General features: G+C 52.7%; 1 protein-coding gene across 12 annotated transcripts in view; it reads left to right on the forward strand.

Annotated features, from left to right (window-relative positions):
- Zmiz1 (zinc finger, MIZ-type containing 1) overlaps positions 1 to 25,741 on the forward strand; it is a 205,277-nt gene that overhangs the window by 90,873 nt on the left and 88,663 nt on the right. For all 12 annotated transcript variants that reach the window (NM_001108393.1, XM_087588553.1, XM_087588559.1 and 9 more), the window contains 2 exons: positions 19,381 to 19,489; positions 23,627 to 23,740. In NM_001108393.1, coding sequence (NP_001101863.1) covers positions 19,430 to 19,489; positions 23,627 to 23,740 — 174 coding nt within the window. In that variant the 5' untranslated portion in view covers positions 19,381 to 19,429. The remainder of the gene's footprint in view (positions 1 to 19,380; positions 19,490 to 23,626; positions 23,741 to 25,741) is intronic.

A 25,741-nucleotide genomic window follows, 5' to 3' on the forward strand; every position in this document is an offset into this window, starting at 1 on the left:
TATAGTTGCCCCACTCTTCTGGAATTGTGGGATGGAAAGGTTGCCAAGCAAGCTGCAGATCTATCCCAGAGGCTGTTCTCAAATGCAGGCTCTGGAGCCCTTCTAAGGGATCCCAGGACAGGTTAGAATTCAGTGCACTTGACTTTGCCCCAGGGGCTGGCCATACTGCCCAATTCTGAGGCCTGAACTCCTTCCCCTAACCTCAGATCAATGGTGAAAAGCCTTTGCTGACCCTCCCTGACCCTTGTCCATCACCTTACCTCTACACACCCACAGTGCCCCATTCCCCATGGTATCTTCCCCTGCTGTTGACTTCCCATGATTCCATGGGGCTGTGTATCCTAGGCCCTCCTCCTAGTCACCACCAGGGCTACAGCCTGGCTTCCCACTTACAGGCTTTGGAGGGTAGCTGGGCAGCCTGTCATTTTCCTAGCTGGGGATTATAGGTTTGGGGTTGGGGAGGAGGAGCCAGAACCCTGGTGTAGTGCCAGAGAGAAACACCTCACAGAAAGAGGGGGGAGTGGGGAGGTTGGGGCTGTTTGGGCCTGACTGATACTTGACTGGGTTCAATCTATCTCTCTCTCTCTCCCCCCTCCCACCCCGCTGTGTGTGTGTGTGTGTGTGTGTGTGTGTGTGTGTGTGTGTGTGTGTCTGTGTGTGTGTGTCTATGTGTTGGGGTGTGTGTGTCTGTGTGTGTCTGTGTGTTTGTGTTGTGTATTCATCCCTCTACTCAAGGATCTCTCTTTACTCTCACAATTTATTCCTCTCAGTGAGTCCAAGGACAAACCTGGCTTCAGATTTTCCAGTTCAAAAAAGACAGAGCTCTGGCTGGAAAGTGGCTCAGTCAGTGGAGCCCTTGCAAGCCTGAGGACCTGAGTTCTGATCCCAGAAACCCACCTAAGAAGCCAGATGTAGTGGGTACTACTTACTTGAATTCCCAGAGTTACTGAGATGAGCAGAGACAGGCAGCTCATAAACTGGGTAGCCTAGCCTACTTGGCAAAGTTCCAGGCCAGCCAGTGCAGACGCATCTACACATCTGTGTACACACACAGAGAGAGACAGGGATACACAGGCACAGACACACACACAGAGAGAGAGAGAGAGAGAGAGAGAGAGAGAGAGAGAGAGAGAGAGAGAGAGACAGAGAGACAGAGAGACAGAGAGACAGAGACAGAGAGACAGAGAGAGAGACAGAGAGAGAGACAGAGAGAGAGACAGACAGACAGACAGACACACACACACACACACACACACACATACACAGACACGTAGAAAGGGCATCAGACTAGTCAGACTGGCCTATTACACAGCAGGTTAAGGCAGAGCCAAGATTGGGCCACTCCTACTACCCACTGGTACACAATTGGTCAGCCTCATGTGGACCACTCAGCAATCCAAGATGGTGCAGAAGCCTATGCCTGACTAATTTACCTCATCCAGATTGTGCTTGTCCTTCCACACTGTGTTCTCAGGGACCAGAACTTAGAGAAGACAATGTAAGCGGTACTCAGTGTGAGTAGAAAAATCTCCCAGTGGTCCATCGTGTACAAATTGGGGTGGGGGTATACACCTGTGGGGTGACCCAGCCCCTTTGAAGGATACAGGCAAAATATATAGGCCAGTGATAGGGGTTGAGGACTTGAGGAACCTGAGACTCAGGAAACATGCTGGAATGGTCAGGCAGACCTCTGTGCTCAGATCTGGAACCCAAGTTACATTAGAGGTTGTTGGAGCCTCCACCTTGGGTCATGTTAGAAGAGCTGATGGCCACCCCTGGCCCCTTGGTGCTGGCTAACTGTAATGCATGCTCAGGTGGTCTTTGCTTCTCTGGCTGTTGGTAGTTAAGGCCCTGTTCACCGACTGAGCAGTCGAGGTTGGAGCAGGGTAGCCAGCATGCTTCAAGCAGCCCGGAGCAGGGAGTGGGGGTGGTGGCTTGGGTCTCTCCCAGACTATACCACTGGGGAGCCAGCATTTCTGATGGACCACCACTTCCTGTGTGAGCTGGCCTTCTGCTGGCAGCCAGAGAGACCTCATGGAACCAACCCATGACTCCCTGCAGGCCCAGGGGAGCAAGCAGCTGGCAGGGACCAAAGCTATGGGGAGACCTGCCTGTTCCTGGGAATTCATGACGCGTCTGCTTGTTGCAAGCATCCCCGATAAGGAAGATTTGTGGGTGAGATTTGCAGTTCTGTTTTCTCTGATGGTTATAAATCAGTGGCACACACATCTTCCTCGCAGCATCCGCTGGAGGCTCACAGGCGTGAAACGGGAACACACATGAGGACCATCCCTAGTTGATGTTCCCTGGAGCACAACAAAGACTTCTGAAGGGAGCAGAACACTGTAGAGGAAGAGCCTGGAGCTCCTGGCTGCTGCCTAGCCTAACAGGGTCCCAGAACCAAAGACACGAGACAGAGGTGGGCAGAATTACTCGTGTGTGAAATTTCATTCAATCCTGACTCTGCAACTTACTCACTGTGTGCTCTTGGCTATATGACTTTTAAAGTGTCCTGCCTCAGTTCTCCCCGTTTCTGAAGTAAGACTACTTATGGTATCGTTTCATGGCACAGTTGAAAGAATAAAATAAAATAACGATGCACAGAATGCTTAAAACATCCCAGAAAAACACAGTGGGAGCTTGGGAAGGCTTGCTTGTCCTCAGTCGGCCCTGTTCGAGCCCCCATACCCTTCCACCGTGAGCTGTTAACTACTCCAGTAGCTGGATCGTGACCAGGAAAGATGTGATAGGAGGCCCTCCGGTCATGGCCACCATTGCTGTGTCTGCTGGAAGTGGGTTCAGGGACTGGGGCATTGCTTTGAAGCCTCCAGGTGGCTCTGCTCTGTGGCCTGTCTTCCTGGGGGAAGGATAGTATGCAGAATGTTTAGAGAACAGGAGAAGGCTGAGAGGAGGGGAGCCAAGGGAAAAGTCCAGGAACATCTGTCTCCCTTTCAGCAGAGGAAGAAACCACTAGTCACATTGTCTCCCGTTCCGTTCTCCTCTCCTTTCCCGTGAGAATGGGCCTTGGAGAGGGGCAGGTGTGAGTCACGGCTGTGCCATGCACTTACTGGGTGGCCTTGGGCAGGTCATATAATCCCTCCACTCCCTCCAGTAAGGGATAATTGTGCCTGCCTTGCCGGGCAGCTGGGGAGCGTGTTAAATGAGATAATGCATGTCAAGCACTTAGCCCAGCGCCCGGTGCTGGCCTCGGGATAAGTGCTCTGCAAATACCATGAGGGCGCCTCTCTTCCTCAGCACCTGATGCACGGATGGCATCTTCTCAGGCCAGACCTTGGACTATTTCTCTCTGGAAAAAATGAGGTTTCAATGTGGGACATCTAGGAGCAACTGTATAGCCAAGCATGGATAGAGGGAAACTCAGACCCGCTCTGCTTTCACGCAGGTCCTCTTTGTCACCGTGTCAGAGCTCAAGCCCCCGATGGCCCACCGTTGCCTCCCACTCCTGCACCTTTACTGCCTCCTGGGGTCCACAGGTGCTGTCAACATGGGCTTGCTTCCAAACTGCTTCTGGCATTTTTACCTGCTCAGCCATAAAGCCTGGAGAGCTATGAATCTTAGGCATGAGTAGCTGCTTGCACAAGCTCAGGGTGGGGGAGAGACGGGGAGCTTCGGTTATATTTTTTGCAGAGCTGGCACTTTTACGCCGCTCTATCCCAGCTCACTGCTGGGGCAAGCAGGATAGTGGAGCCTTGGCCTCAGATAATTGTTGGGAGCATCCCAGGCCAAGCCTGGTCTCCCTGTCAGAACTTTGGAGGCTGGACTTTTCTGTTGCCAGGGAAACCAGTATTCCCTGGAAAGGAAATCAACACCGGTGCTTTGGCTGTTAAGATGCATCCCCTCCCTGCATCCCCCCCCCAAATGAGTTCCCTCCAAAACTGATTGCCTCTGAAAGCATCCAGGCAACAGCAGCCCGCCTCCTCCCTGAGCTCATGGAGATGCCAGAAAATGAGGTCTGCCCCAACCTTGCGTTTCCCACCTCTCTTTAAAACATTCCATTGTAGTGCAAGGACATGTTTTGTTTTTTCTTATTTATCTTCCTCTCATGCCAGCTGGGGTTCTGAGTATTTCTCTGCTCTTGTTGACTAGAGCCAGAAGGGAAAGGCCTTCCACCTCTTTCTCTCCTTCAGCTGTCAGCAAAAATAAACAAGCAGCTTTATATTTGGAAAATAGAGGGTCTTGGCCACCAGATTGCTATGTCCGGGGCAGGCCACAGCCTTGGTTGTCGTCCCCCCCACCCCCACAACTGGAGTTTGAAATCTGACCCAAAGATTTGCAGAGCTGCAGGAAGGGGGGAGGCTGTCTTCACTCACACAGACTTTTAAAAGCTATTGGAGGGTCACAGTGACACTCCTGTAGCCAGCAGCACTGGGCCTGGGGAGAGCAGGTTATAAGAAAGAAGAGCCAGAGACAATTCCGAAGCTGTAAAGCTATGAGCAGGGGTGCCTCATTCTTGTCTACCCTGGACTGTACCTACCCAGATCCCAGTTGTACCTGTTGTTGTTGTTGTTGTTGTTGTTGTTGTTGTTGTTGTTGTTGTAGACAGAGTTTCTGTATAGCTTTGGCTGTCCTGTAGACCAGGCTGGCCTCAGACTCACAGAGATCCACCTGCCTCTGCCTCTGCCTCTGCCTCTGCCCCTCTGCCCCTCTGCCCCTCTGCCCCTCTGCCTCTGCCCCTCTGCCTCTGCCCCTCTGCCCCTCTGCCTCTGCCTCTGCCCCTCTGCCCCTCTGCCTCTGCCTCTCTGCCTCTGCCCCTCTGCCCCTCTGCCCCTCTGCCTCTGCCTCTGCCCCTCTGCCCCTCTGCCCCTCTGCCTCTGCCCCTCTGCCCCTCTGCCCCTCTGCCCCTCTGCCTCTGCCTCTGCCTCTGCCCCTCTGCCCCTCTGCCCCTCTGCCTCTGCCCCTCTGCCCCTCTGCCTCTGCCCCTCTGCCTCTGCCCCTCTGCCCCTCTGCCTCTGCCCCTGCCCCTCTGCCCCTCTGCCCCTCTGCCCCTCTGCCTCTGTCCCTTTGCCTCTGCCCCTCTGCCTCTCTGCCTCTGCCTCTGCCCCTCTGCCCCTCTGCCTCTGTCCCTTTGCCTCTGCCCCTCTGCCTCTCTGCCTCTGCCTCTGCCCCTCTGCCCCTCTGCCTCTGCCCCTCTGCCTCTGCCCCTCTGCCCCTCTGCCTCTGCCTCTGCCCCTCTGCCCCTCTGCCCCTCTGCCTCTGTCCCTTTGCCTCTGCCCCTCTGCCTCTCTGCCTCTGCCTCTGCCCCTCTGCCCCTCTGCCTCTGTCCCTTTGCCTCTGCCCCTCTGCCTCTCTGCCTCTGCCTCTGCCCCTCTGCCTCTCTGCCTCTGCCTCTGCCCCTCTGCCCCTCTGCCCCTCTGCCCCTCTGCCTCTGTCCCTTTGCCTCTGCCCCTCTGCCTCTCTGCCTCTGCCTCTGCCCCTCTGCCCCTCTGCCCCTCTGCCTCTGTCCCTTTGCCTCTGCCCCTCTGCCTCTCTGCCTCTGCCTCTGCCCCTCTGCCCCTCTGCCTCTCTGCCTCTGCCTCTGCCCCTCTGCCTCTGCCTCTGCCTCTATCCCTTTGCCTCTGCCCCTCTGCCTCTGCCTCTCTGCCTCTGCCCCTCTGCCTCTCTGCTTCTGCCCCTCTGCCTCTGCCTCTGCCCCTCTGCCTCTGCCTCTGCCCCTCTGCCCCTCTGCCTCTGCCCCTCTGCCTCTGCCTCTGCCCCTCTGCCTCTGCCCCTCTGCCCCTCTGCCTCTGCCCCTCTGCCCCTCTGCTTCTGCCTCTCTGCCTCTGCCCCTCTGCCTCTGCCCCTCTGCCTCTCTGCCTCTGCCCCTCTGCCTCTGCCTCTGCCTCTGCCCCTCTGCCTCTGCCTCTTTGCCTCTGCCCCTCTGCTTCTGCCTCTACCTCTGCCTCTTTGCCTCTTTGCCTCTGCCTCTCTGCCTCTGCCTCTCTGCCTCTGCCCCTCTGCCTCTCTGCTTCTGCCCCTCTGCCTCTGCCTCTGCCTCTGCCCCTCTGCCTCTGCCTCTGCCCCTCTGCCCCTCTGCCCCTCTGCTTCTGCCTCTCTGCCTCTGCCCCTCTGCCTCTCTGCCTCTGCCCCTCTGCCTCTGCCTCTGCCTCTGCCTCTGCCTCTGCCTCTGCCCCTCTGCCTCTGCCTCTTTGCCTCTGCCTCTTTGCCTCTGCCCCTCTGCCTCTGCCTCTACCTCTGCCTCTTTGCCTCTTTGCCTCTTTGCCTCTGCCCCTCTGCTTCTGCCTCTGCCTCTTTGCCTCTTTGCCTCTTTGCCTCTTTGCCTCTTTGCCTCTGCCTCTGTCTCTGTCTCTGCCTCTGCCTCTGCCTCTGCCTCTGCCCCTCTGCCTCTGCCTCTGCCCCTCTGCCTCTGCCTCTGCCTCTGCCTCTTTGCCTCTGCCCCTCTGCTTCTGCCTCTGCCTCTTTGCCTCTTTGCCTCTTTGCCTCTTTGCCTCTTTGCCTCTTTGCCTCTTTGCCTCTGCCTCTGCCTCTGCCCCTCTGCCTCTGCCTCTGCCTCTGCCTCTGCCTCTGCCTCTGCCTCTGCCATCACACCTGCCTCTAAGAAGAATCTTGCTGCCTGACCCATTGTTCTCCTCATGCACTGATGGGAGGGGACTAAATAAATCCGGGAAAGAGAACCAGACTAACTAGAGGGTTGTTAGAGACCTTTTAGGATTCAGTAGAAGAGGGTGAAAACACTAAGAGCCCTTGTCTAAACAGCAGTCAGACCCTTTCCCCTTACGGCCTGAGACTTGATGCTCTGTCCTTAGCCTGTGCTATGACCTGAACTCTCAGGACCACTTTGTTTTGGTGATCTGAGAAGTTAATTTGTCACCTACAAGTGACTCTATAAGTAATTTTAAACAAATCCTTTCCTGTCCCTGAACTTCCGCTGCAAGCAAACATGCCCCAGCTGGGCTTCCCTCTGTCAGGGGCAGACTCAGAGATAGCATGTGCTCCAGGAAGTGTGCCCATCAGTCAGGCAGCAAGGGCCCCAAGCTCCAGCCACTGAACCACTGAGCCGGGCACAGGCTCACAGCAGGAGAACCCGAGGAAGTGTCTGGGGCTCTTTAGGCCTTTATAACCTCATTCTAGGTTCTCGTGGATCTTCCTGAAGCCCTGTCAGCTCTTGCTATTAGCACAAGGCTCTCAGAATGTAGAGTAAACTAATGAATTACAGCATGATTACACAGCACATAATTAACTTTGTAATTAATATGCAACTGCCACTTAAGCTAAAACACTGCTTATAGAGACGTGCGGCAATAGGAAATCACAGGTCAGAAATGGGCTTCGGGAGGTTTAGAAGGCTGAGTGGAATCGGGGGATCGTGCAAGACCACAGGGCGTGTTAATTAAAGGAAAGTGAAGAGTGGGAGCCCTGTTTTCATTCTGTACCTTCTCCTCTAACAAAGACCCTCCCCCCAAGGTTGTATTTTCAAAACTAAAGCAGGCCTTACCTTCCTGCCCACACTGTGTCTTGACCCTTGGGACCTGGTTGTACCCCTTCCTCCTCCAGAAAGCCTGTGGGGTCCCCCACCTCCTCTGTATTTTAGGCTTCTAGAAGTTAACAGTTTCCGTGGTCATTTTTATTCAATCTTATCATTCTCTTGCCTATCCCAAAGCTTTAAATCTCGAGGATTCCTTAGAGGTCACCCCACTCAGTCCTCTCCTTACACCAAGGCCAGAGTCAAGAGGCGTAGCACCTCAGTCACCTGCTAATATGGGGATGGGCTGATCAGGAAGCCCCCAAACATTCCCCTTTGGTGTAGGTGGCTACCAGACAAATACAGCCTTTGTAGCTGTGGGATTAAGCCAGAGCCCTTGCATCCTGTCAGTCAGTCAGACACACACACACACACACACACACACACACACACACACACAGAGAGAGAGAGAGAGAGAGAGAGAGAGAGAGAGAGAGAGAGAGAGAGAGACACCTGTGTCCTTGGGAAACCTCCCTGGGCCTTGGTTACTATAAGGTATAACCTAGACCGTGAGACCCACTCCAGTAAACCAGAATGAGGGTTAGGTGGGAAGATGCACCTGAAGGAGTTATGAGTGAGTGCTGTGAGTAGAGCTGGCCAGCTTTCTGCAGCTAAGGGAATGGATCCCGAGCTGAAATGCATGTCCACAGTACCACACATAGGCAGGTGTGCTTGGGACATCCCCATTCCCTGAAACCAGGAACACCCAATGATGGATCCCTGTCCACAGATCCTACCTCGAGCTGGCTCTTGGTTGTCCTGGCTTTGACCATTGGACTTGTCTGAGAGACCTGGGTTCAAATTCCGACTTTGTTGTTGCCTGATCTGGGGCAGATTTTAAGCTCCTTTATTCTTTCCTGTCTGAGCAATCCCATCAGTAGATGGCACCAGTTGGCCTGTCTTTGGCTGTGTTGTGATCATTCTTAGGGAATGTCAAATGTGCGTGCCTGGCGGGTGGTGCCTGAGGTGCACCTGTTCTCATTCTTATTCATAGCTAGTGGAGGCTGCTGACTGGCCAACCCTACAGCCTTGGGGAGAGAGCCCTTGCTCTTTGGGACACGGGTCTCACACACCTGGTTCCTGAGGCTGCTGCCTTTGCCTGGGTGGGAGAAGGGGGGAGGGGTAAAAGCCTCAGCAAACCTAGTCTTCACCTTAGCCAGCTCACATGGTCATTGCCCACTCAAGAAATGGTTGGGTCTCTGCACTTCAGTGGCTGGGTCCCTGCTCTTGAATGGCTGGGTCCCTGCTCTTCAGTGGCTGGGTCCCTGCTCTTCAGTGGCTGGGTCCCTGCTCTTCAGTGGCTGGGTCCCTGCTCTTCTGTGGCTGGGTCTCTGCTCTTGAGTGGCTGGGTCTCTGCTCTTGAGTGGCTGGGTCCCTGCTCTTCAGTGGCTGGGTCCCTGCTCTTCAGTGGCTGGGTCCCTGCTCTTCAGTGTCTGGGTCCCAGCTCTTCAGTGTCTGGGTCTCTGCTCTTCTGTGACTGGGTCTCTGCTCTTCAGTGGCTGGGTCTCTGCTCTTCCCAGGCTTCTCTTTCCGGAGATATTTTGTGGTCACATCTTCGCTTGAAGATAGGAGTCTCCTCTTGTCCCCACCCTGATGGCTCTGCCATCTCTGAGAACTGTGAGCTTCCCTTTGTCCTCTCCTTCCTCTGTACCCCCATTGGCATGCCTCTTAGGTCAGCATTTCTTCAAGTGACTTCTGGGGACATTCATGCTTACAGAATTTTTAAATGTTCGGGGAGAGCAGTTATGATCCAATACCTGTGGAAACGCCAAGCATTCAAAGTAATACGTGGACGTGTAGAAGCCATCTCCCCAGGAGGCCAAACAGAAAGCATTTGTCTCATCTGACCAGGGCCTCAGTTCTTCAGGATGACCTCAGGGGACTGTGTTCCAGTGGACAGCTCACAGCAGTTGGCAACCCCACTTCCCTAACTAAACCCTCAGTGGCCCTTCTCTGGCTTCCTGTCCTCAATGCAGACACTGCCTGACTGGAAAGGCTCTGTGTGGGTACCCAGGCCCCTGCTTGGAGAGCTCACAAGTCTCAAAGCCCCTGCCTTAATTTCTCATCCACACTGAAACTTTACAGACCTGGGCCTCCCCACTCGATGCTCCCACCTAGTATTCCAGCTGGTGGGCTTGGCCTTGCCCCACTCTTAGGCCCAGTTACCCACATCCTCCAAGCCTCTGTGGAAGCTCTCTCAAGAGCAGTGGGGGAGAGGAACTCGAGAGGTGGCTCAGTGGTTAAGTATACATATGGCTCTTCCGGGCCTGAGTTTGATTCTCAGCACTTACAGCAGGAGGTTTACAACTGACTGTAACCCCAGCTCAGGGGAATAGGATTTCTCTGACCTCCTTTGGGACCCACATTCCCAAAGTGGTGCCTCAGTCTACCCTCTCTCCTTGGCAGCTTCAGTTACAAGTTGAGACTCTTTTTAAGACACTGCTGCAAAGCTCAGTGAGCAGGCTTAAGAACTAGGTTGCTGTTTGTTTCAGATTGACAGTTTTTAGCGTTCAGGGTAACTGCACGTAAGTCTTCCCCAGCAGACGCCAGGCTTCGGCTGGCTCCTCCCTCCAAGGATATTGTCCAGAAGGGCCAGGGGCCCTGTGCAGAGCTGATTGGTGGGGACCGATGCAGATTTATGTTCGTAACTCACTCACAAAGTGAGGCCAGCAACCTGGGTGGTTGCTGTCATCACTACCGCATGCTTACAGAATAGCGCAGGCCTCAGAAGCCAGCAAATAACAAGGGGGGATTTGAACCCAGTGCCCTATGCTTGTACACTAAGCTACTCTGCCTGTCTGAGACTGGGTGATGACAAGAAGGTGAGAACACCCAAGTGCTCATCTCCCCGGACTATCCATCGACGTCACCAGGCAGGAAGTAAGGTCTCATTTATCCCCTTGAGGGCCTCTGACCTGAGACAACAGTGGCTTGGTTGTCATAGCCCGTGACTCCCTGAGTTCAGACAAGATATTAGACAGTATGGTGAGGCTATAGAGCCATCTGGAGAGAAAAGAGGCTTCTGCCCAGAACGCTGGGGTCACTGTTCTGCAGGCAAAGTATGTCTTTTTCACAGTGGGCAGAGCATTTGATCTACCTACCCAGGCTTCCAAGGTTCTCCTCTGACCACACCCACCTCTCCCAGGCCTGTTTCCTCAGCTGTGAATGTCAAACGTGTCTGACTGCTTCCCCAGATCTCTTCCAGGTCTAAGCCATGAGAAATGTTGCTTGTTTTCTATCTGCCACTTGTAGCACAAATCTGTTTCCCTTCTGATACTTTTCCCTTTAAAAAAAAAAAAAGCTTTTTTGAGAATTTTTGAAAAATTTGGCAGGCAGAGGCAAACAGGAGCTGCTATAGGGGCTAGAGAGATGATTGGTTAACAAGTCATACGTTCCCAGCATCCACCTCTGAAGGCTCACAATCACTTGTAACTCTAGCTCCAGGAGGATCTTACCCCCTCTCCTGGCCTCCACTGGACACTCACCTCTACCTGACTGACAGAAATTGCACAACCCATGCCAAACCTCAGTTCTCCCATCTGCAAACAGAGTCAGATGTGCAACTGTGCTAGGAGGCCGCTTGGAGTGTGGCTGCTTGATTGTGTGGTCCCTCCCGCCGGGGGCTTGGGGCTTGAAAAGAGACTCGCTCACACTCTGGATTTCAGGAAAGAACACCAAGTCAGGAATCGGGAAGTAGGTGTGTGGGCTACCTCTTGCCGGTCACTCCTCTTTCAGAGCTGAGTCACTCAAGGCTGGGAAGATGGCTCAGTCAGTAACATGCCTGTCACACAAGGACCCTAGTTCAGATCCCTAGAACCTAACAACAACAACAACAACAGAAAAGGCATAAGCAGTAATGCAAGCCTATCAGCAAGCATTGATCTGCACAGCAGCAAGGAAGATAAAGTTCTTCAGCCACACAGCCTGGAAGAATCAAGCTATAGGTTCAGTGACAGATCGTGCCTTAAAAAAGGGTGGAAGGAAACTAAAGAAAGGCATCCCATGTCAACCTTGGACCCCCACTTGCATGCTCACACATAGACACTAGCACCAACATGCACACAACACACACCACACACAAAGATGGCTCACCTGAAAGTCTTCATTTCCTGGGATAGCAAAGAGTGGGTGAGCAAATGGTTTGGTAGACAATCATTTGTCAATGTCTAGACTAAGCAAGAAGAGTGCTGTGATTGATTAGCCATGTCTGTCCAGGGTGTAAGAGTTGGAGATGGCTTTACTGTCAGTCTTGCTCTCTCAAACCCGCCCTCCCCAAACTGGGTGATCCCCATCCCCTACAGACCTGAAGGCCCAGGGGAGCCAGAGGTAGGAGACAGTCAAAACACTTTCTGTGCCTGGAGTTAGAGCTGTAGGAACATCTGCTCAAGTTCACTGCTTTCTAGAAGACTCCAGCTTCCTTGTCCGCCAGAGCTCCTGAGTAATTGCTGGCCTCCCTAACCCCTCCCCACTTCCTGGCATCTGAGACTTTGGCATAGCCTCAGAAGCCTGAGGCTCCTCTCTCTCTCTCTCTCTCTCTCTCTCTCTCTCTCTCTCTCTCTCTCTCTCTTTCTCTGTGTGTGTGTGTGTGTGTGTGTGTGTGTGTGTGTGTGTGTCTGCATGTGTGTGTCTGCGTGTGCGCTGTCCTGGAGACACTGTGGCCTGGACAGTGTCAGTCATGTTAACAGTGAACAGCAGTGATGGTCACTTCCTTGCTCTGGGCAGTAGGGGTGGGAAGGAAGTGTCCAGCTGGTGAAGATGCGCCATGCTCCTTTACAGAATGAGATGTGCAACAGAGGCCCTTGTGGTCAGAGCAAGGGCAGAATCCTGGCGCCATTTCTCAGCCCTGAGGCCTTCAGTAAGTCACTGGGCCTGTCAGAGCTGACACCAAGTGAGGTGACACAGAGAACTTTGTCTCTGGGCTCTGCAGGCTCAGTAGGGGGGAAGCTGGTTCCACTGAAGAAGAAGAGCCCCAAGTGTGTGGTCCAACACTGGACCAGCCCTCATTTGCATGCTGTGTATAGGGGTTGGGGCATGGGGTGTGCAGAGTCAAGGACCTGAGGGGACAGAAGGGCTTGACTTGAGGGCAGTGTAAGGCTTCAAAGGCATCCTGTGCCCAAAGGGCAAAGAGCCCAGATGTAGCTGCAGTCCTCAGCCTAGCGTGGGTAGGGACAGTGGCGACCTTTCTCAGGGTCACTGTGTGTCATTCCTCTAGACTAACTCTCAGTCCGGGGCAGAATGTCAGGCACAGCTAAGTGGGGCTGCCCTTCGGGAACCTGAAAGGCCAAGGCTATACTATTTTTCTTTAACCAGCATCAGCAGTGGATACCCCTGTGGATAGGATGGAGTGCTTGGGAGATTTGGTCACTGAGAAAAGAAGATCTATCCTTCCAGAAACCTCCAAAGTGGAGCCAAACACCTTGAATCACTGGCCAGGTGTCCTGGGCCTTACAGAGCCTGGTCACGGGGTGCTTGTTGATTGGGTAGAGGAAGCAGGTGTGGGCCTTTCAGAAACCTCTCTCCTAAGTGTCTTTGCTTGCTCATCCCCACAGCCCAGCAGGGAAGGGAGGAGATTTCCTGTCCTCCCATAAGAAGACACAGGCTCAGGAGGTAAAAGGGCCTTCCCAAATCCCACAGTCAGGAAGGCTCCCAGCCCACCACCCACTGGAACCCCACCCTATGCAGACCTCCTGCCTGCCCAGGACCCATCCTCACTGCTTGATCTAGAGAATGACAGCTGGTCCCCAGAAGCTGCCTGAAGCTTCCTTGCTTCTCTGGCTCCTGTCTGCCTGTCTTCCAGAATCCCCTGGAGTAGAACACCGATAGCAAAGTCCCCCTTCCTCCGCCTGCCTTTGCTTCCCAGTCATTTCTTTCCCATGGCCTCTCCTTTAAGATGAGGAGGGTGGAGGTCTACATCAGAGCTTCCCTTACCTCATTCCTGGCCACCACATTCCACCCAACTCTCAACTAAGACTACATTTAAAATGACCTTTGAGCTCACTTGGGTCAGCCATTGGATAAGTAGTTTAACTCCATCGTAAATCAGACCCATGAACTCACCCTTGGTCATATTCCTAAGCCAAGACTTCACTATGAAAATGGAAAAGGTTTGCCCATAGACCTAAAGTCATCCTTTTCACCCATGGGACACGGATCACTCCTTAAAGTCACTGTCCTAAGAGGCCAGCACCTCCCAGTCCCGAGATCCCCTAGTTACAAATGTCTTAACGATACCCATGCGTCCACCCATGTCTGTCCACTGATGAGCACATTCGGGGTTTGGCCTTCAAGATGCATAACCATCAGCCATCCCGGCTGAAGGGGAGAAGGGTATGTGACAGACACTGAAGGGACTGGAGTAGAGTGAGTACTGTCACTTGCCGGCTACACTTTGCTGGACCTTTATGGGTGAAAGGGCAGGCAGTCTGACCCGAGGGCAGGCCATGTCAAAGCTGTAGCAATTCATCCAGAGCTCAGACTACGAGGCAATGAGCTACCCTGATGAGGGGCTCAGAGTGTGGGCTATGAGCACTGAAGGAGGGGGCCAAGCCAGGAAAGGACATAGATGGTGTTGACACATGCACAAGTTCCATGACTTCTGTCCCCTAAAAATCCACAGCTGCTTGTCTTAGTTAGGTGTCCACTGGTGTGAACAGACACCACAACCAAGGTAACTCTTATAAGGACAACATTTAATTGGGGCTGGCTTACAGGCAGGTTCAGAGGTTCAGTCCATTATCATCAAGGTGGGAGGATGGCAGTGTCCAGGCAGGCATGGTGCAGGAGGAGTTGAGAGTTCTACATCTTCATCTGAAGGCCACTGGGAGAAGACTAGCTTCTAGGCAGTTAGGATGAGAGCCTTAAAACCCACACCCACAGTGACACATTTCCTCCAACAAGGCCCCACCTATTCCAAATAGTACCACTCCCTGGGCCAAGCATATTCAAACCACCACACTGCTGGAGGGACAAGTTGGGGTGGTACGTAGTCTCTCTCCCTGTGCCTCTCCCTGTCCCTCTCCCTTTCCCTCCCCTCTCCTTCTCCCTCTCCTTCTCCCTCTCCTTCTCCTTCTCCCTTTCCCTCCTGCTCCCCCTTTATGTCTTTCTTTTTTCTTTCTTGCCAGAGTAAGACTGTCCCCCTGGTCCTGTTTTGAAGCGCAGCCCCTAGTCAAGCTGTGAGTAGAGCCTTCCAGCCCTGCTGCCAGCTCCCCTCCCCCAGCCCCCAGCTAGAGCTGCAGATGTGCATGGTGATTGAATCATTTCTGCACACCGTTGCTCACACAGCTCCCCAGAGATGTGCTCCTTGCCTGTGCAAGCTGTCAGGAGATGTGTGTGCTCGAGTGCATCTGGGCCAGCAGCCCCGGTGTGCACATACCAACTATGGAGAGTGCAGAGGGGTACGTAGGTGTGTGTACAGTGCAAAACCACCCCTACCTGGAGGAGTTCAGGTTTACTAGCTAGGCCTGAGAAGTAAGAAAAAAAAAAAAAAAAAAACATGTGTTTGTAAGATGGTGGTGAGGTAGTCTTGCCACACTGGGGTGCTCCGGGTGCCCACAGTACAGTAGAAATTCTCTGTCTCTGTACCCAGGGAAGGACTCTATATGTAAGGTAGCCAGATGGGTTCTCGCCTGTTTGAGGCTTCTACCCACTCTTTTCTGCCACTGGCATAGTTGAAGAGGCTGGTTTCTCAGTCTCCCTTCAGCTCTCTGCAGATCATTCTCCAAAAGGCTTTAAGTGCTCAGGGCAAGCTTGACCTGAGCATTGCCAGGAGGTGACTACTGTCAACAGAAGCTTCTCCCAGCATGACCACTCCTGGAAATTGGGAAGACTCAGCCTGACTACCATGTCATCACCTAAAAACTTCCATACTCCATACATGCAATGAACTCTGGTCAGGCGTAGCTTCAAGAGAGACAGTGCCTGAGGCGTTGGGCCATCTGGCAGGGTTTGGGGGTGGGGTGTGGAAGCAACATTCACAGAGTTTTCCAGGCTGCAGGCTCCAAAGCTTGGGAAAGAACCTTTGAATTTTAAAGTTGGATGCTCTGCTCCTACTGAGGTGGAGTTTCCAGGCAGCTGGAGCCCTCAGATGCTGGCGTTTGGCAGGTTGCCAGAGGATGACTAGCCCAGGCCTTCATTTTACAGATAGATAAACTGAGGCCTAGCTTCTTGCCCTGTTCACACAGTGGGAGGGTGGCGCTCAACTCCCCCCCCCCCCACACACACACACACTAACTAGAAAGGTTTGCAAGGACAGAGATGGCAGGACCGAAATCAAGGTCCCACACTTATTCAGAAGGCAGCAGTATAGAAGGGAACACGAGGCATTGGTACCAGGCTCTTGGTCGGTAGAGAGCCAGGATCTGCCTGGGCGCTAGAGCTGCTTCCACGGATGATTTTGTAAGGATGTCTAAAGGCACCTGGAGGCAAACACAGCTGAGCCGCGCTTCTGTGGCAGCGGGGCGACCTCTGCTGGCTGCCAGCGGCTCGCCACTTCCTGACAGCTATGCCGAGTGCTATGCTGGGGTTCTGGGTGGCCTTGCAAACCACTGGCTTTGGACAGGTTTGCAAATGGAACAAGTATTCTTTTGGGACCCAGTCGTGGCTTGAGATAGGAATACACAGGAGACTGAAGCCACCCTCTGGGAGGAGTATGGAAAGGATCACATGCGAATGGACAGTGCTACCCTCTCCTTGGGCTATGCACCCTTAGCTTCCAAGTCCTCGCCTCTTGCAGTGCGGAACTCAGGCCCACCATTTCCGTTCATTCCTGTGTCATTGACCCCATCCCCACCATTGATACAAGCAGTTTCCAAGGGACACCTCAGCTAAGTATAACGGCTCAAGAAATCAAACAAGAGTTTCAGGGAATCAAGGCCAGCCTGGGCTACATACAAAGTCCCTGTCTGGAAAAAAATGAAACAAAAGGAGTGTGTTACATGTCACCTTCCCTGTACGGGCCTCTTTCTTCAGCCAGATACTTTATTTTATAAATAGAAATCTATGATAGCTAAGTACCAGTAATTTCACCACTAAAGAGCTGAGGCAGGATTCCCCATGAGTTTGAGACCAGTCTGAAGTACAATAAAACTGCATTGGGGGGCAGGGACCCTGTGATGATCTGTAATATCTCCAGACAGTTATCTCTCTGATGTCCTATGAGTCTCACAAGTGTTGGAAGCCCAGCTGGGCCACGCCTTGATTCCATAAGATGGACCTGTCATCTTGGACAAAAATCATTATGGGTTTTGGGATTCCCCAAAACAAAATCAAACGGACTGTCAGGTTGGGAACAACCTTGCCCACTGGTATCCTGTGGATCTTTGAATCCAGAGACCCTGTGGAGGCTAGCCTGATCTAGCATGGTACTTTCTGTCTCTTTGCTATTTGCCTCCTGAAGTAAGATCTGGGGTCCTGACAGCACTCATAAGGGAAAAGCAGCCTTGGGACCCTAAAGTTCCTGACCAGGGATGTGCAAGCTCCTCATACTTGCTAGAAGCTTCCATGGGTGGGCAGAGCATCCTTAGGCTACTGAAGTTATGGATTCCTGGTCCTGAATGGCATGGCCCTCCTGGAAGATCCTCCTTGGAGACAGAACTTGGTGAAGCCACAGGGGACTCTTGTCTCCCATCCATGGGGAAAACAAAGCTTCGAATCCAGAGATGACTGCACAGGGCCCTCCTGGCTTTTAGAGCTCAGGACACCTCTCTGAGCTTTTAGAGTGATGGGAAGGAAGAGATGCCCAGAGAGTCTGCAGTGTCTGCGTCTGGCCCTCAGAGTGCTGTAGTTTGTCTAGAGTGCCCCCCCCCTGCTGGCTGGTATGGCCTTGGAGGTCTTTCCTAGTTGGTTACAGCCTCTAAGCTGGGTGCTGGTTATTCCAAGCCCAGTTTCTTTGTGCTTCCTTACAGGGTCCCCAGACAGTTACTAAGATGATCCACACTTGACTTTCTGGGTTACTTTGGCTCACTATCCTTGTCTTAGCCCCCCCCCCCCCACTCCCACTCAGGCATGCACACACCATAGGTCTATGTGTGTTTGACTGAATATATAAACATATATACACCATATGCACGTCTCTTACCTGAAGAGGGCAGGAGAGGGTGTCAGATTCCATAAAACTGGAGTTACAGATAGCTGTGAGCCATCGCTTGAGTGTTAAGAACCAAACACAGGTCCTCTACAAGAACAGCAAATGCTCTAAACCACTGAGCCATCTCTCCAGCCCTAGAAAACACTTTACAGGAATCCTGCCAGCCATTATTTGCCCATATTTAGAGTGGTATGATCATTTACAGACCCTCAAATATTTCCAAGAACTAAGATAACCTGTCAGATGGTATACAATTGCCCCACTTCTACTCTGGGCCTCCCCTTGTCTCTGCCTTCCCCATGGCTTATCTCTGACCACAAAGGCCTTCCTTTGTCACTGGAATGCTGGCTGAGGCTCTCTGCAAGCATACCTGAGAGGAGACAGATTCTGCTTGAAGGACCCCAAAAGGTGCCAAGGTGCTCTGCACCCCTACCAGCCTCCAGCAAGGACCCCCTAGAGGCACTCCCCAGAACCTGTCTTATAGGTTGGAACAGGATTCTGCCTTGGCTCTTACAGAATCAACTGTAAACGGAGTCACAGTTTCTTCACCTGCAGTGTGGGAATATTGCAGTATCTGTCAGTCCCCTGGCCTGGATCAGCACTTGACCATTAGCAGGAGAGGTTCAACCCATTGTCACCTAGTAGGTACCCTAGGGTAAATGTAGGCTTTTTTCTTTTGAAACAGAGTCTCAGCAAAACTGATGATTCTCCTGCCTCAGCCTTCAAAACGCTTCGATCATGCACACATGCCAAGAGTTCCAAGAAGTTCATGTCATTTTTTTCATAAGTACTGCTGGCCCCAGCACTGGGGATCTAGCAGGGTCCCCGGGCAAGCAGAAACACAAGATGGACCAGATGGAAACTCACAGTGCGGGGATGGATGTAGGGGTGTGGGAATGGCTGGACCGATTGTCTTAGTTAGGTCACTATGCAGTGATGAAACACCATGACCAAAAGCAACTTGGGGAGGAAAGGGTTTGTTTAACTTACATACACTGAATCACAACCCGTTGAGGGAAGCCAAAGTAGGAAATCAAATGGGGGCGGAGGGTGAGGGAGGGCTGACGCAGACAGAGTGAAGGGTGCTGCTTACTGGCTTGTTCCCCATGGCTTGCTCAGCCTGCTTTCTTATAGAACCCAGGACCACCAGCCCAGGGATGTCACCACCCACAATGAGTCCCTATCACTCACCAATTAAAAAAAAACAATACCCCACAGGCTCTTCTATAATCCGATCTTTTTCTTTTTAAGGTATTTATTTTTATTTTATGTGCATTGGTGCGCTGCCTGCCTGTATGTCTGTGTGAGGGTGTCAGATCTTGAACTAACAGTTGTGAGCTGCTGTGTGAGTGCTGGGAGTTGAACCCAGCTCCTCTGGAAGAGCAGTCAGTGCTTTTAACTGCTGAGCCATCTCTCCTGCCCCCTACAGCCGGTCTTATGGAGGATTTTTTTTTTCAATTGCAGTTCCCGCCTCTCAAATGACTTTAGCTTGTGTCAAGTTGATATAAAACTGTCCAGGACATCAGTGAACATTGAAATTATAAAGAAATGATAGACAAAGAAGTGGGTGTCTGGAGTATTAACATTTGACAGGTACCAGGACCATGAAAGAAGGGGTAGGATGCAGATGAGGAAATAAATACAAGCATGGCCCCCACTTTTACCTTCTTGCTAGAAAACTCGTAAGATAAAGCTTGGGCAGCCAGGGTTCCTCTAGGGCAGGACTGCCAGTGTGGAAATCAGAGGGTAGCCAAGAAGCTGCACAAAGTTGTCAGGTGTACCCCATTCAGTGATGCTCTCTTTCCTCTCTCCTCAGGCTGGGCCACGTTCATGGCTCTCGGGTAGGACCCAGCGAAACGGCCAGAATGAATTCTATGGACAGGCACATCCAGCAGACCAATGACCGTCTGCAGTGCATCAAGCAGGTAGGTGTGGCCAACCGGCAGGGTGGGCGGGACAGGCAGGAAGTAAGTCTTGCAGCAGGGTGGTCCCTGGGTGTCAGCTAACTCTAGACCCAAACACATATGAATGCCAGCCGCACCTCATCCCCTGCTGTGCAACTTTGGGCCAGTGTCTTGTCTTCTCTGGGTTCTGCTTTTATGCTTTGAGTTGCAGCGAGGTACCTAACACCATCGTCTACTTTCTACCAACCTCCTCCCCAGACTTATGCTCTCTGGGCCCCTGCTCCAGCTGCTTTGCTAACAGTAAACAGGAAAGGCCTGGTATGGTTGGCCCACTTCTGTGAACCTAAGCCCTAGGTAGATACAAGCAGGAAGATCAGGAGTTGCAGGAAATCTTCAGCTACACAGCGAATTTGGGGCCAGCATGAGATGTATGAGGCCCTGTGTCAAAAAGTTACAAGAAAGGAAAAGGTTCTGAGAGCCTTTACAGAAAAGGAAACTGAGGCACAGAAAGGGAATACTGCTTCAGAACTTCACCCTACACTGTTGGAGGGGGGTTCCCCAGCTTGTCCACACTCAGAACCCCAGTGGCAATCTCTAGCACCCTCATCACGGGTTGTTGGGAAATAGGGAACCCCTCACTAGACACCTCCCAGACATGATCAGGAATGATGCTCCAACCTCCCGCCAAAGATGACTAAGAATGATGCTCTCTCTACCTTTGGGACAACCTCCAGCCGAGGACTATGGAGTCTCAGGTATCACAACTTTATCATAATAGAAAGGTGAATGCTCACAAACACGGATGCCAAATATGTCTGCTGGGTGGGCCCTGACTGATACAAGCTGTAGCTCCTCCCACCCTGGGCCTCACAGCCTTGGACTCTTAGCACCTAATCCTTCTAGCACAGCCTTCCCAGCCACCTCATGGCCTCCTGCAGTCCCTGGCATCAGATACCCTAGCACCAGACAGCCCTTCTCTACAGCTCCCTTGGTTGGCTGCCTCTAGGTGCTGGGAGAACCAAGGCTTCCTCTTTGCAAGTGATTCTCAAGGCCTGGTCCTCTTGGTGCCATAAGAAGAACTCTGCACTGTGAGTCAGTTCATAGTGCCCAGAAAGCTCCCCAGGCCCTAGGCAACCTTTAGAGCATCAGCACATCCTGTTCCTGAGCTCAGGGGCTTCCTGGTCACCCAGAAACCCCACCTATCCTGCTCCCCTCTTGAGCTGAGGCATGAGGATCTCAAAGTCCACTGTGTCCTACTGTGCTCTGTCCATCTAGAGTGGGGCCCTAGTATTTCAGATAGGTACAGAGGAGGGTGGGTGAGTGGGTGGATGGACATACGGCTGGGGAGTTAGATGAGTAGCTATGTATAGATGATAGATGGATAGATGGATGAATGGGTGGCTGGCTGGATAAATTGGCTTCTAGATGAATGGACAGATGGATGAGTGGATGGATAAGGGATAGATAAAGTGATGAATGCATGAATGGGCAGATGGGCAGGTAGATATATGGATGGATTTGTTCTGGATGGATGGATAGACACATAGATAGATGAATGTGTCTATGATTCATCCATCTGTCTATCATCCCACAGAAGGACTGGTGGGCAGTTGACTTGATAAGATGAATCCATCACCTCGAGGGGAGCCGGCCCCGGATGGTGTGCCTACTTCCTGCCCACACATTAGCAATCATGGGTATAGCTCCAGTCACCTCAGGAATTGTGGAGAAGGGAGAGGGGGCGGCTTTCTTATGGGAAATGGGCCACTGATGTCTAGTACCAGTCACAAGTTGGAACCTCTAGAAATGATTCCAAATGTTCATCCTCCCCAGGCCACTGGGGTCCCTTGTAAAGAGGTCAGGTGGCTGGCCTCAGTTGAGGAGCTGTCATTCAGATAATCGGATACCCATCCATTACTCCTTTCAGATCTTACCCAGTGCCAGTCTAGGGGCCAGGCACGCCTAGGAAGTTGTTTCTGTCTTCTAGACTCTAGGTCTAGAGGTTCATAAGAGAAGTGAGGCCCCTGCATGGGAGGCGCCAGTTGCCAGCAGCCCCATGTGTCCCCACTCTGTAGCAGGCTTCTCCCACACTTCTACACTTGGCCATAGGCTCACGGGCTCCCACCCCCACCCCCATTTCACAGTTGAGAGCTCTGAGGTTCAGTAATGTCCTCAGGGCTGCATGACTCCGTGGCCGAGGTGGGGCTTGGGCCCGGTGTGCACTTTGTGTGTCATCAAAACACGACCTCTATGTGCTTAAGCCATAATGAGGTGGAGACCAGCGAAAGCACAGGCCACTGAGATCCAGGCAACAGCACTAAGAGGATGTCACTGTTTACCTCCTCGGTGAGATGCATCCCATAATGAGCCAGCTGTGAATGAAGAGGAGGCTAGCAAGGTACAGACAGCTTTAGCTCAAATAGGGCCTGAACACAAGCAGGCTTGGGGATCAGTCTCAGAGGCCACTCAGGAGCTCAGACCTCCAGAGAGCATTGCTATGGCCACCTGAGAGTAGCGTGCAGAGCTTGCTGACTCTGCCGATTGGTTGTGGCATCCCATAAATAAATGAAACACCTGGTTGTCAGGGGGAGCGCAAGCCAGAAGGAGCCGCCGAGCTGCAACACTCAGTCAGAGTCTCAGGGCTCCCTGGGGCCTCTGAAAGGCAGATTTAGAAGTGAATACCAGAAGCAGAAGCGAGGCCAGGCAGCCATCCTCCCAAAGGGCGTGGCTGGCTACACAGTGGTCCCTCCTGTCCTGGTGATCTGAGGAGCTGCAGCTTTAGAGAGCCAAGCCTGAGAGCCTCACAAAGCTGGGCTCCTACAGAGGAGGTGGGGAACCTCAGGGAAACTTGAGACCCAACCCTAACCCTGAGTCAAGGGCAGCCACATGTGGAACTGCCAGGTGCTCTGCCTAGTCTCGTTTAATCGTCGTCCGACCCCCACGACACAGGCTGTTGCTGCTCACTTGCCCTTCCTTTTGCTCTATTTCTCTTCTTCTCCATGGAAGAGCTCACTTTCTTCTGACTGTAAGCATCTCCTTGCATGAACCATACTCTGACAAGCACAAGGAACCAAGATTTCCATGACCATGTGGGAGTCTCCATCTTACAGATGGATGACTGAGGCTGGGAGAAGTGAAAGAACCATCCTAGATTAATAAGGGGCACAGGCAAAGCAATCCCAGAGCCCTGACCCCAGAAGGGCTCCCACAGCCCCATTCTGGGGTGCCGGCTCCAAGGCCCTCTCTGCCCTGACGGTGAATTGACTCATGCTACACCTGAGTTACGGGGCCCATCTAGGCCAGTGAGATCCTTTTGTCCTTCCAATACCAAGGGGCCTGGAGCTGCTAGCATCCTGTGTGTATGCATCTGGTTTCTACATGATATTTTCTGGGGTCATACCTACCACTAGGCCAAATCACAGCTGTGACTCTAACTTGCCCCATGGCCCTGGTTTTCTATCTCCTGGTCCCAGTGCCAAAGTGACAAGGACCCAGGAAGCCAAGGGTCAGTGTTAAGGATGAAGTGAGATTTTTTAAATTTCTCCATACTGGCAGCCAGTAACTCTGAAAGCCCCAGGATTCTGACTTCCTATGTGTGAAGCAGGAGGAAGAGGCTCCAAAAGGGCCCAGATCATCTAGGCCTGAGGATTTGGAGGAGCTTGGAAGCTAAGAGCACTAAACCACATGCAGTACTATCGATGGCATGATGATCCAAATGCTGTATACCAAGTCCCCTCCCCAGTGTGTCCTCCCCCACACCCTCAACACACACAAGGAGGACTTGAGCTAGAGTACAGAGGGTGAGAGGGGGTGGGTTGTTAGGAAGGCACCTCCAAAGCCTGCTGGTTTCAAGTGTAAAGACTGGGTACCACCTTCCAAAACCTTTCTGGGACCCCCTCCCCAGCCACCTGCAACCACAGAGCACTTGGATATCTCATGGCTCTGGCCTTTACTATCCCTGATTCTCATCCTTGAAGTGGGTCGCTGGCCTTAATCCTACCACTGTGGGCCAGGCTTTGCATGCAGAGTGTTTAAGAAAGCTGAAGAATCCAGTCTGCCTTCTGCCCCTTTCTGTGTGTCTCCTTTCTAGCTAGTTCTGAGGTCCTCCATTCCCTGGCCTCTTCTAGCAGCCTTAAGCCTATATCTTTTTCTCCACAGCACTTACAGAACCCCGCCAACTTCCACAATGCTGCTACAGAGCTGCTGGATTGGTGTGGAGACCCTCGAGCCTTTCAGCGGCCCTTTGAGCAGAGCCTCATGGGCTGCCTGACGGTGAGTCCTTACCTCCCCCACACAGCACCCTGGGAAGCGTGGACGTGGACCAGAAGTCCTGTCCACATACCTTTCTGCAGGCCCCAAAGCTGTTGCTGGGGCAACAGCTGCCATTGCTACAAGCTGACCCTGCAGGGGAACACACCCCGACTGCCAGCTCTGATATGGAGACAGTCTACATGGGATGTGTAGCTTCCTCACACTTGGTGAGAAGCACACTATGGGGACCAGTGTTCCCTCAGAGGCAGGGGAGCTCAAAGGACTCTGCCTTCCTTCTCCACAGCCATTTTATTCCTTTATCTGCTGAGCATTTGTTGAACTCCACTCTGGTCGTCTGTCTGTCAACTCCAGAGCATGTATAGAGCCCCTGTTACATTCATCCATCTGGACAATAAACCTTGATTGATCCCTCATTTATCGTGTGTGGTCCCCCTCTGCCAAGTCCTGGATACCCCAAGATAAATAAAACTTTCTTAAACTTGATTTCTTAGTAAGGGGTAGCAATGTGGAGAAATGACTGAGGAAACAAGTGACGAGAGGGGCTATGGGTCTTTGCCAGCTGGGAGGCGAGGCTAGTCATGCAAAACCGCACATACATATGGCCCAGCTTACCAGGCTGCTGACCACAGCCAGAGTATGCCTGGGCCACAAAGCAACATGTACCAAGGCCCTTGGTGTCCAGAGAACTGGGTGGGGTTCTAGGACCCAGACTAGGCAGGATCTTGAAGCTGCCCAAACTCAAGGCTAGAAAGACCCACCTGGGAGTCTTCTGTAGCTTTTAAGTGTCCCCCAGCCATGTGGTCTGCATTAGGACAGCTCCTCAGAAGGCCTGTAGTGGGCTCAGAAGGGAGTGTGGATCACACTGTGTGGAACCTGCATGTCCTGAGTGTGGAGTGGAGGCAGGAGATTCATGGCCAGGCATGAATGGAGGAGCTCCACACAAGAGGGGGACAAAGAGGCCAGCTTAGCTCTGGCTTAGAAGAGGAAACATGGTGACCACATTGAGCTCTCTTGTTCTGAGAAAGGCCGAGATGCCTGTGGCACATGCCACCTCCCAGAATCCACCTGTCCTTCAGGCTGCCCATTTCACAGAGGAAGACACTAAGACTCAGAACTGACTGCCATGCCACCAAGCATCTTGGTGTCTAGCTGAGGCCTGTCTGAAGCTAAAGGGGGATGTTCTAATCCATCTAAAACATGGTGCAGAGCCTCCCAGGGCTCGCCTGTCAGAAGCTGACCCCATCTGTCTCACTCAAGCCACCTGCATAATGGCCCTGTCTTCCTTATCCTTTAGCCCCCGAGCTCCCCTCTCCGCCCAACTGCCTAATCCTCTTTGTAGGATCTGGGGCCAGCCTAAGCCCCATAGAGAGGGCCAGATGTTGTCCAGGCCATGGTTCCCACCCCAGTTTCCTGGGAAGAGAGGCTGGGGGCCATGCACAGTGTGTTGCTAAACAAACTAGTATGCTACCCCAGTATACTGCATGAAGCTTGGCCCTGCCTAGATCCTGGACCTGAGGGAGGAGACATTGGCCCTGGCCAGCCTGGATGAACCAGAGGCTAGTCCTGCCTTGCTTTGCCCTTCATTTACTCATTCAGTGGACATTTGCCAAGTCCCTGTTGTGGGCCGCCACCACCGTAGCCATGAAATACAGTAGGAACTCGGAAGGTCTTGTTCCCTGGGAAAGAACCCACAGACTAGGAGAATGGATCTAGGTGTCATCTGGAAGGGACAGGTTCTGGTGGCAGAGAAGTGGGAGACTGAGAGCTGTGCTCAAGGAAGGAGTAGTTGTTGGGGTCTGTCCTGCGAATGAACAGCAGGGTAGGGCTTGGTGTATTGTTGAGTGGGAGGTCTGACCTGGGAGTCAGCAGCAATGCAGGGCTTCCTGCAGAAGGGACCACACCCCCAGGAGGACCCCCTGAGATGTTCCTGAGCAGAGAAGGTGAGTCTTTCTGGGCAGAGGACACTGTGGACAGAGGTTCTGTGTCAGTTCCCCGGAGCCC

Source organism: Rattus norvegicus, chromosome 16 (genome assembly GCF_021556685.1).
Source record: "Rattus norvegicus strain SHRSP/BbbUtx chromosome 16, alternate assembly SHRSP_T2T, whole genome shotgun sequence".
NCBI classification, from domain to species: domain Eukaryota; kingdom Metazoa; phylum Chordata; class Mammalia; order Rodentia; family Muridae; genus Rattus; species Rattus norvegicus.